The sequence below is a fragment of the Microcaecilia unicolor genome, chromosome 3 (assembly GCF_901765095.1).
Source record: "Microcaecilia unicolor chromosome 3, aMicUni1.1, whole genome shotgun sequence".
In the NCBI taxonomy this organism is placed as follows: Eukaryota; Metazoa; Chordata; class Amphibia; order Gymnophiona; family Siphonopidae; genus Microcaecilia; species Microcaecilia unicolor.
The window spans coordinates 199,227,723-199,239,098 of NC_044033.1; the positions used below are offsets into that span (position 1 = coordinate 199,227,723).

The following is an 11,376-nucleotide window of genomic DNA, read 5'->3' on the forward strand; positions in this document are numbered from 1 at the left end:
CCAGCATCTGAGGTCTAGAGTCCAGTCCCTGGCTATGGTTTATTGAATATACCGCCTTTCTTCACAGGATAACAAGGCGGTGAACAATATTAAATGGATAAAATCAGAGAAAAAGGAATGCCAATTATTTTAATAAGGCTTGGATAAGTAGTATCCAGCAGGACTGCGTGAGCTAGTAGATTCCCAGGACTATCGCTGGGGCCCAGCGTAAACTCAGGCCTTCAGCAGAGTTCTACGCCTTGAGTTAGATTGCAGAGGGAGGGAGCGAGTCAGATATCATCTCTGGGGCACCTTCTCTTCTTTCTCCGGCAAACAAAAACCCATAGCAAAAAACAACCCCACTACACCTGCACAAGAGGCTCAAACACAGATTGCTATTTAATGAAAATCACAATTAAAAATATAAGGAAAAATCAAAGTGAAGTCCATTTTTATCCTAGAGTATCAGCCCAGAGCAGAACTGCCGAGTGCTTTTGCTTGTTCAAACTTCTTCAGGCGCTAGGGGAAGTCATTGTAAGGCAGTTTGAAGGGGTACAGGGGGGAGTATCGGTTGTCCTGCCACAGAAGTTTCTCTTCCAGAAAGTCAAGAGTGTCCAGGGTCAGGACCAGGGTCTGGTGCTTCAACAGACTGTAGACATTCAGGCCTGGGAGAAGAGGAAAAGCAGACGATACATATTGTTCAATGAGATTTGGCAGCGAATCATCTCCCTTCTTCTGCGGGTGTAAAGCAACAGCCCCCCTACTGCAGTTTCAGTTCCCCAGTTGGAAAACAAAATCCATAACGCCCACAAACTTAAATGGTAGAACTTTCTGAGAGCAGGCCCCAGATCCACCCGTACACTGTGCAAACCGTCCCATCTACACCCTGTGCATTCATCTATTTTAGAAGACTGCATGGACATAGCCACCGTCGAATATAAATTTACTCTTAAACCATTTTGGATGGCGCCACTCTGCGCGGCCCACGTTCTCCTCGTACCTAAAGCGGGGATCAGGGTGATGGTCTTCAATTTGCTTGTTGCTTGAAGGATGTTCTCGGGAAAGTTATTGTCGCTGTACAGGGAGCCCCGTTCATCCCCCAGCACCAACAAAAATAAAGTGTTACCAGAGGAGAGAAACAAAAGAAAGGTTTGTTAGAGGCTGACAAGATTAAAAGTGTGTGTTGGTGGGTGGGGGGGGGGGGGGGGGGGGGGGGGGGGTGGAATGTAGCAGGCTACCAGACCACAATCGTCATCTTCAAAACCAACGATACAGGTGACCTGATGCACTGGACTTGTTCAGGCTGGCAAGTAGAAACAGCCACTGCCTTCCCCTGGGGACTGAGATGACAGGCAGGCCACAGACGAACTCTTTCCCTCACCAAGGACTGGTTCGGGTCCTGTCTTCCCTCCTTCCCCTCCCCAGGGTGCCCTCAGACATCCAGCATCTCCCCCTTTTCTCCACCACCCCTGCCTAGCAACTCTGCCACATCATCCCTGTCCCTTGCAGGGCCTGATCCCCTCCCCTCTCCCCCACAGCTCCAACCACTGTCATACTTCTGCCAGGCTGGCCCTATAAAGTAAAAGTGAATGGCACAAGGCCTCCGAGCACAGACACACTCAAACACTGTCAGGTCCTGCCCCTTCCAGCAAGACATCAGAGGGGGTGGGATCCAGCAGAACCTGAGCACACACCTGTGTTGTACACATCAGAGATCAGGGGTAGCAGTGGAGGAGGGAAAAGATCAAGTCCTACCCTACCCGCCACCCACTGAATCCCATAGTCTTGGGCAGAGACCTAGTTCACATAGTAGTAGGGCCAGCCCTGCCCTAGGGTAAATCAGAGCAGTGTGCAGTCGGGGAAAAGGGTAGGGGCATGGGGAAGATAATATTTTAGTATGAATGGTATACAGTTCCTCTCAAAGATTACCAAATACCTCTTCAAACCATCTCTACCTCAGTCACTACTGCCCAGAAATACTCACAGGCCTACAATGAGGACTGAATCCCCCCAGTCCCGGTACTGGGCCAAGTCCTGGAGATACTGGGGGTCCGGAGTTGGAACTTCCAAGGACTCAATGACGTGAAGGTCGTCCTAACGGGTCAAAAACGGAGAAAGTCATGTTGAGACGTGGCACGGCACACTCAGACACTTCCCCCAGAGAGGAAACAGTGTTATACCAGTAGGGGGACTCAGCTGACTCCAAACAGGGGGCTTGCTCTTAAGGCAGATCCCGCTAGCTGAATATAAGGAGATCTCCTGGGTTGGGACCTCTCTTGTCTTTCTGATCAGCTACACTGGCCTTGTGATTCCCAACACTAGTTCAGCCCAGAAGCTCCATGTGCTGCTGGAACCTCCAGATAAGGAAAACAAACAAACAAGGTGATGGGCAAATTTCTTAGTTTGTTGGGAGATGCTCTGACCAGCTCCCTGTACAGCTGGAAAGGTGATCTCTTTCTGGTTCAGGGTGGGTGTTACAATCAGCTGCACAAGTTATTTTCCTGCCCAAGAGGACCTAACACCACCCACAAGCAGCCACTAGACTACCCCTCCACTCCCAAAACTCCACTGCGAAGACTACTAGTGGTGCAGAATGAAAAGAGTCATACCGAAAACTAAAATATATGCATCATATCCTCCCCAAATCTCCTCTCCTCTAGGTCTCTAAGGATCACATCCTGTGGCCTTTTGTACTGTGCAACAGCCCAATGGATTGATTACCTGAGCTAGCTTAGTGGTAAGCGCCACCTTCAGCCCCAGGGCACGCACCTTCATGGGAAGCATATAATAATAGCTTGTGGGTCCCCGGGGCCCATGAGCTACTCCACCTGGAAACAGACACGCAGGAAAATAATAAGAGCAGAAGGTCAGCACACAGAACGACACCTGCCCTTCAATCCAGTCACTTCACGGGCAGAAGGTAGGAAACCAACCAGACAGACAAAGAAGAAATTACGTTATTAATGGCTTAGTATAGAACATAAAGTGGCTCATGGCTAGGGTACCCACATGAAGTGGCAGAGCTGGGGATTAGATCTCAGATACAGGGAGATCAAGGTCCTGACATTATGTCAGCAAACCAATGCAGAGAGAACTTCTGAACATTTTCAATAACTTTTTATTGAGTTTTCTTTTTAACTTATGAAAGTGCAAAACCCCTAAGAAAGAACCTACACTGGCTCCCACTGAAAGAACGTACCACGTTCAAGATATGCACGATTGTTCATAAAATCATTCATGGAGATGCCCCGACCTACATGCTAGACCTACATGCTAGACCCAGAAATGCTAAACGATCTTAACGCACCTTTCTCAACCTACACTTCCCCAGCTGTAAAGGGGTCAAATACAAACTCACACATGCGGCCAGCTTTTCCTACATGAGTACGAAGATGTGGAATGCACTACCAACTCACTTGAAAACGATCAACGAATTAAATAGCTTCCGCAAAGCTTTGAAAACCTATCTCTTTAACAAAGCCTACCACGAGAACCCATAACGACTTGAACACAACCCTTACACTCCTTTATTCAGAACGTCTCACTGTACAGCTGCATAACCAGATCCTCTTGTTTTCTTCTATCTCTTTGCAACACCAATTGTATTTCTTCCCTGTTATGGCGATGCCATAACATATCTTTGTAAGCCACATTGAGCCTGCAAATAGGTGGGAAAATGTGGGATACAAGTGCAATAAATAATAATAATAACTTTTGAACATCTTGAACTGAATCACTAACATCAGGCTCAGCACTGTGGACAGTCCCTCCATACCCACCCGTTCCCACCCCACGACTTGCGTGGCAGACTCACCTCCTCTCCAGAGCGGGGACCTGATGCTCCCATGTCGTGCCCTGCCAGTTCCCTTTTGTGGCCAGGGTTTCCGCCCACCTCCTCTCACTTCTGCACGAGTTTTCACTTTTGCATAACTCTGAAATAAAAACACGATGAGCGCACAAAAGCTGAACTAAATAAATAATAATGCACTCATTCTTCTCTCCTTTCTTCATTTGACACTGAAACAATCTGCTTACAGGAGTTCAGGCTTCAAAAGATTTACTACAAACCTGCTGAGCCTCTAATTACATAGGAAAACTTTCCTTAAAAAAAAAAAAAACATTTACAAACTCTGTGGTTGGTAAAGCAATGTCGCCACCTGTTAGACTGCAAGTGAATAGTGAGAAATTAAATTCTAAAGAAGACCAGTAAAATCACTCACTCACTATCAACATCATTAGAAACAATACTTTATGACCTCTGTATTTAAATGGGACACATCCACCTAGGCAAAGCTGGGAAAATCAGCGCTTACAGCCTTACCCCTATACCCAAAGACTTAAAGAAAAAATCAAATGACACAACCAATTATTGACCAGTAGCATCCATCCCCCTGGTAGTCAAACTAATGGAAAGTATGGTAACCAAACAACTTACCAATTACTTAAACAAGTTCACAATACTACATGAATCACAGTCAGGATTTCGATCCAACCACAGCACCGAAACAGTGCTAATCACTCTCCTAACCAAATTCAAACAAATAATTGCAACCGGAAATAATGTGCTTCTCCTACAATTTGACATGTCCAACGCGTTCGACATGGTCAGCCACCAAATACTTTCGAACATCTCAGTCTTCGGAATTGGAGGAAACGTAGTTAGATGGTTTAATGGCTTCCTAACCGCAAGAACATATCAAGTGATATCAAATTCAAAAACGTCATCACTGTACTCTGACTATATATATATGTATATATATATAGTCAGAGTACATTGACCTTTCTGTTAACTGTTATTGTCATTGGTACTAAATTTACAATATGTTATAAAATCAATAAAAAACTGATTGAACTAAAAAAAAAAAAAAAAAAAAAAGTCATCACTATGGAAACCTGAACGCGGAGTACCACAAGGATCACCGCTCTCACCAATCCTTTTTAACTTAATGATGACACCTTTAGCCAAATTGCTATCCAACCAAGGACTCAACCCGTACATCTATGCAGACGATGTCACGATCTACATCCCGTTCAAACACGATCTAACCGAAATCACAAATGAAATCAAACACAGCTTCCAAATAATGAATTCATGAGCGGATCCATTCCAACTAAAGCTAAATGCAGAAAAGACACAATGTCTCATTCTCTCCTCACAATATAACACAAACAAACCCAGCACCATAAACACCCTAGACTACACCCTTCCTATCTCAGACAGTCTGAAAATTCTTGGAGTTACAATTGACCGAAATCTCACACTCGAAAGCCATGCGAAAAATAGAACAAAGAAAATGTTCCACTCAATGTGGAAACTCAAAAGTATCAAACCTTTCTTCCCAAGGGAAATATTCCGCAGCCTGGTACAATCAGTGGTGCTAAGCCACCTAGATTACTGCAATGCCATCTATGCCAGATGCAAAGAACAAATCGTTAAGAAGCTTCAAACTGCCCAAAACACAGCAGCCAGACTCATATTTGGGAAAACGAAATATGAAAGCGCCAAACCTCTAAGAGAAAAAACTACACTGGCTCCCACTAAAAGAACGAATTGCGTTCAAAGTTTGCACCCTGGTCCACAAAATCATTCAAGGGGAAGCCTCGATCTATATGTCAGAGCTCATAGACCTACCTACTAGGAACACAAAAAGATCAGCACGCACATTCCTCAATCTCCACTACCCCAGCTGTAAAGGACTTAAATATAAATCCACATATGCATCCAGCTTCTCCTACATATGCACGCAACTATGGAACGCTCTACCGAAGGCCATAAAAACAATGCACGGCCTAACAATCTTCCGAAAGCTACTGAAAACTGACCTATTCAAGAAAGCATACCATAACAATCCATCCTAAATACCAAACAATTAGACTTTACATTAACTATACAAAACAAACTCTCTTCACGTGACTGTTTAACCTCATTGCTACTAATGAAAGTTACGCAATACGCACTACCACTTTATTTCTCATGTCGGAAATGAACTCTTTATAGTTGATTATCTAACTTATGTTATAATTTACTCTACCACTCAGGAACCTCTATGCAATACCATATTGTATTCTACTTTACCATGTATGTATGCACCTTAATGCAATACCATTTGTAATTCTCTACCCAGAAATGGCGATCGCCATTACGGCAAAATGTAAGCCACATTGAGCCTGCAAATTGGTGGGAAAATGTGGGATACAAATGCTACAAATAATAATAATTATTATCACAGTCGAGAGAGAGTGTGTGTGTCAGAGAGAATGTAAATCTGAAATAGGGTACAAACTCCTGATGGTGTGGATAGCATAAGGAGGGATCTAACAATATAAAGAATGGTCCACAATTTGGCAGCTAAGATTTAATGCTAAAAAAAAGCAGGATCATGCATTTGGGCTGCAAAAACCCAAGGAAGAAGTATAATTTACTTCTGAGCATAAAAATATGGTAAAGGCAGTTAGCTCAGAGTTTAAAAAAGGTTTGGACTGCTTCCTAAATGAAAAGTCCATAGACCACTATTAAATGGACTTGGGGAAAATCCACTATTTCTGGGATAAGCGGTATAAAATGTTTTGTACTTTTCTGGGATCTTGCCAGGTATTTGTGACCTGGATTGGCCACTGTAGGAAACAGGATGTTGGGCTTGATGGACCTTTGGTCTGTTCCAGTATGGCAATACTTATGTACTTATGACTTGGGTGCGATCATATGTGATGATCTTAAGGAGGCCAAACAAGTAGAAGTGATGGTGAAAGCTAGAAGGATGCTTTGGTGCACAGGGAGAGGAATGGCCAGTAGGTAAAAGGAGGTGATGATGCCCCTTAATAAGACTCTGGTAAGACCTCAATTAGAATATTGTGTACAATTCTGAAGATGCACCTTCAAAAAGATATAAACAGGATGCAGTCAGTCCAGAGGGTGGCTACTAAAATGATCAGTGGTCTTGATCATAAAGTGTATGGGACAGACTTAAAGATCTCAATATGAATACACTGGAAAAAAGGAAGGAGAGGGGAGATACGATATGACACGGAGGTACTTAAATGTCTCTAAAATGCACAGGAGGCGAGTCAACTGAAAGGAAGCTTTGGAACAAGGGGGCACAGAATGAAGGTGAAAGAGGACAGACTCAGGAGTAACCCGAGGAAATGTGTCTTCTCGGAAAAGGTGGCAAATTCGTGTATTGGCCTCCCGGTGGAGGTACCCAATGAATCGTGGTGCCTGGCCCATCAGTGGGATAAAGCGTTTTTGAGCAGAGCTGAAGATGTAGCCATGATGCGCAGTGCTGGAATTTTCATGAACTGATTATCTTGCCACGTTGAAATTTCAGCAACAATTGCACCTACCCTGAGGAAGAGTTTTTGAAACTTGGTGCTGAGGTGGCAGAAAGAGTGGCAGCACCAACAGTGTACTGATAACATTCAGTAGCTTAATCAGAATATAGAGATGGTGCTTGTTTAAAATGATTTTCATACATGTCTAGGATTGTGGACTGGGTTAACTCCTTTTACTTTATATACAATGCAGTCATAAAGTAAAAGTGTTTTGCATATACAATTTTTAAAAAAGTCAAGGGTTATCAAATTTTAATAGACAAAGAATCATCTGCAAATGGAAAAAACTAGACGATTCCTTGTCTTTTAAAATGTGATAATTCTTGCATTTAAAACATATATTATATATTGTAATATCATCTGGTTCATCTTTGTTCACATTTACTGTTCTTAATTGTGTTGTTTGATTTGTTCAAAGTTGTTTTTATACAATTTTCAAAAACAATAAAAAGACTTGACTTCTAAAAAAAAAAAAAAAAGGGACTGGTGACTGAAGTATTCACATGACATACAGTGTAATAAGACCCTCATGGTCCCATCTTTGCCTAAGTGGAGGTACTTGTACTCATGACAGTACCCAAGAACACAAAATTTAAAAAGTATTTATGTACGAAACAATAAAATAAATCAGATTTAAGTTCAGGTCATAAACCCTAGATCACAGCGAGTTCCATATTCAAGAACGGTCGGTAGGTCCCTGCCCTATCGTGTTTACAATGGAGGGTGAAGTGACAAGGAACTTGAGTGGGAGGTGGAGAATCTGAAAGCTCAGCCTGGCACTCTACAAAGGGGGTACTTGCCATTCCCCAGGATCTGCTCTGATGGAAACTATTAAAACAGATTTTTCTTTTTTCACTTGTTCATCTTCTCCCTTTTATGCAGAAGGAAACACTTACTATCCGTTTGAAATTTCGCTGCCATAAGACCACTTGATGCAGAACATCTATCCTGGTAAAAAACAAAATCACAACTATAATTATCTGTTAAATCCCCTCAATCCCTCTACATTCACACACATTCCATCCCCTCACATCAGTACCCCTAACAGTGGGGTCACATGCCAGGAAAATAGTTCAGGTGTTCCCTTGACAATATTAATTCAATATTCTCTGAACTTAGAAAAGAGAAAACTTAACACAAATCCGTGTCCAGCCTCAGTCACTGCTTCCACCACGTACAAATTGTTTCTTACATTATAGTTGGTTGTCCTGTGCTTGTAAGAAAGCCACCCCAAACCCTGGAGCTCTTTACCTGGGTGGTACTGTGAACACATCGGGGTGCAGGTCCACCAGGCCCAGACGCTCATCGTCATAGTGGAGAAGGGATTCTAACCAGGCCTGCCCAGCTGTCAGGTGCGATGGGATCGGGATGCTGCATTTCCGGAGGATAGGAACAGAATCACTCACAGGCCGCTTCTCTATTACAAGCCAAGAAAGAGGGTGATAATAAGGTGATAATGACAAAACTCCCACATCCCCAAATCAGGCGCTTGGCATAGGTCCCTGAATCTAAGATTAGCATTTCTCCCCTAAGTCTGTCTACATCAGGGCACCCACCGATACTGCACTCCTTTGCAAATGCACATAATTTATTCCCCCTTGTTTTTAACTGCTTTGGCAACATCATCATCTGCAAGACCCATGCAGGGTTTTTTTTCTAACAGGAGCTCCCATGGGTACACATATGTTTACCTATGGAGAAAACCTCAAAAAATTATCACCAGGGGTATTCAGCAAGGAAAGGAGGAAGGGCTGAGGGCAGGCTGAGATACGCACAGTGATTTTTTTTTTTTAAGAGTCCAGAGCTGTCTTTATATTGCATACTGTATACCTCCAAAGTGTGCGAGGTACTGGCAGCTAGAATTATTTTCAAAGGAAAACATCACAAGACAACAAGAAATTACCCTATTAGATCTCCCCCTAAATGTAGTTTCTCTGCTGTCAATCTTAAAAGCAAACCTTAGCACCCGTATCTCATTAACGTACTGGCCCTTCTCTGTACATTTTTTTTAAAGTTTGGAGATCCTTTCTGAATATGGGTGCCCAAAACTGAGCCCTTTCCTGGTACATGGGTATGAGGATATCCTTATTCCATGCTTTCACCCCCTTCCCTTCCCATCTACAACTCGCTGCCATCACCAGTCTTTACACACTTATTCCCTCATGTCTAATAACACCAAGACAATGTCTTGAGGGATTACAAATACAGCTCCATTCAAAGTACATAACTTGTTTCTATTATTATACCCCAAACGCACTGCTGTACCCATCAAATATTTACCAATTCAACATAAAGGAAAATAGATATCTTGGCTGATTTAAATGGCTTCTAGCTTTTAGTGAAAGTTTTGCAAGTGATTCAGAAATGCATAAATATGTTTGGTGAAGGAGATATTCTCACTTAATTTTTATTGAGAATGGAAGGGTACAGACTGTACCAGCTGTAGTTCACATTTCTGGCCATCCCCTCACTCATGAAAATCTCACTGTACATTTCTGAGAAAAATTCCTCAGTGACTCAGGGACAGTCAAGGCAAAGGAAGAAGGGAATCAGAGATGGAAGACATCACAAGGAACTCACCAGAGTGAGATGTACCAAGTGGGTCCACAGGTGAGGCAAAGTCTCTCTCAGAGGACAAGGATGACCAAAACTATTAATGAAACACAAGGAGGTCAGCGAGCATGCCACATCATTAATGAGCTAACCATATAGGGCAAGATTCTGTAAATGGTGTCTAAAATCAAGACAGGTCTGATTAACACACCTAGCACTATTCTATATAACGCACCTAAAGTTAGGTGTAGTGTATAGAATGGTGCATAGGACTGGGAAACATGTCTATACTTAGGCACGGCCATTTACGACACTGAAAACCTGATGTAAATACCCATCTCTAAATGTAGATGCGTTGCCCCAAATTCTACAACACAAGTAAATTTAAGTAATGCCCCAACACGCCCACACTCCTGCCATAGCCACACCCCCTTTTCATGCACTTTAGAATTTGGGTGCCTCTTTTCAGAATACACCTAAGCAGACGCGCACATAAATTCCAATTATTGCCAATCAGTGGTGGTAATTGGTTGTTACTGGCAATTATCACCACAGATCGGCACGTTACTCGCCAGGGAATACTGTGCATATATGAATATGTCTCAATATAATACAATACAGCTGTTTACTTATTTTATTTTAGTTACATTTGTACCCAGCGCTTTCCCACTCATGGCAGGCTCAATGCGGCTTACAGGTACTTATTTGTACATATCAGTACTATGCAGCTCTTCGGGGGTACAGTCACTGTAGAAATCCTGATAAGGAGTCATGGACTTCACCATCACTGAAATATCCCAGTGCAACATACCGCTTATCACCTTCCCTCCCTCTAGGGGGTGGGGTGGGGGGGGGGGGGGGAAGGGGGTTGCTTTCCACCTCTGATGCAGATAGGAATCAGATTTAAAGCTACTTTTAATATTGTGTTGTCCCCCACAAAAAGGACACGAGCGACCGACTGAACTGGGAAATTGCTGGAGATGGGAAGCCGGGCAGGCTGCTGCTCTAATAGCACTGCACTTTGTACATCTAAAGCGCGAACTGTAACGACTCTCACCCGGCACTGCCGGCTCAAGTTCCGGAGCAGTGGCAGCATCCCGAAACCCTCCTGGCCTTCTCCAATATCTTGCTTGCAGAGGCAGCTGCGACGCGTGCGCCGTCCAGGGGAGATGACATCAGAGAGCAGATGCTGCAGCTTCCATCCAGGGAAGATGACGTCACAGAGCGGATGTTGCAGCTTTCGCCCAGGCAGAGGAGATGACGTCAGAGAGCGGATGCTGCAGCTTCCGTCCAGGGAAGATGACGTCAGAAAGCGAGTACTATACTGGCGCCTGCGCTTCTTCTCATGTGTGCCAGTTCTGGATTTCTTACCACCCCATTGTGGCGCATTTATGGGACTTAGAGCATTGATTTCAATGAATAGAATCATGAACTAACAAATACTGCACTGTTTTGAGATGTAAGTTTAAAACCAAGGCTGGCCAAAAAGTTTCCCTCCAGGAACTGGGTAACTTG

At 43.5% G+C, this 11,376-nt stretch overlaps 1 protein-coding gene across 1 annotated transcript; it reads right to left on the minus strand.

Annotated features, from left to right (window-relative positions):
- Positions 1-352: 352 nt before the first annotated feature.
- MRPL4 (mitochondrial ribosomal protein L4) lies at positions 353-11,038 on the minus strand. The gene is made up of 9 exons (XM_030197080.1): positions 10,919-11,038; positions 9,889-9,958; positions 8,560-8,725; positions 8,205-8,256; positions 3,794-3,911; positions 2,701-2,807; positions 1,964-2,073; positions 980-1,053; positions 353-644 (listed from the first exon to the last, which is right to left on the minus strand). The coding sequence occupies exons 1-9, from the start codon at positions 10,955-10,957 to the stop codon at positions 499-501; spliced, it is 882 nt and encodes a 293-aa protein (XP_030052940.1). The 5' UTR covers positions 10,958-11,038; the 3' UTR covers positions 353-498.
- Between the last annotated feature and the right edge of the window lie 338 nt (positions 11,039-11,376).

Coding starts and splice junctions, on each gene's coding strand:
- MRPL4 (XM_030197080.1), bottom strand. CDS start 10,957: ATGCTGCCACTGCTCCGGAACTTGAGCCGGCAGTGCCGG. Junction 8,726..9,888: donor ACTTGGTACATCTCACTCTG/GTGAGTTCCTTG, acceptor GGCTTGTAATAG/AGAAGCGGCCTGTGAGTGAT. Junction 2,808..3,793: donor GTCCCCGCTCTGGAGAGGAG/GTGAGTCTGCCA, acceptor GTCTGTTTCCAG/GTGGAGTAGCTCATGGGCCC.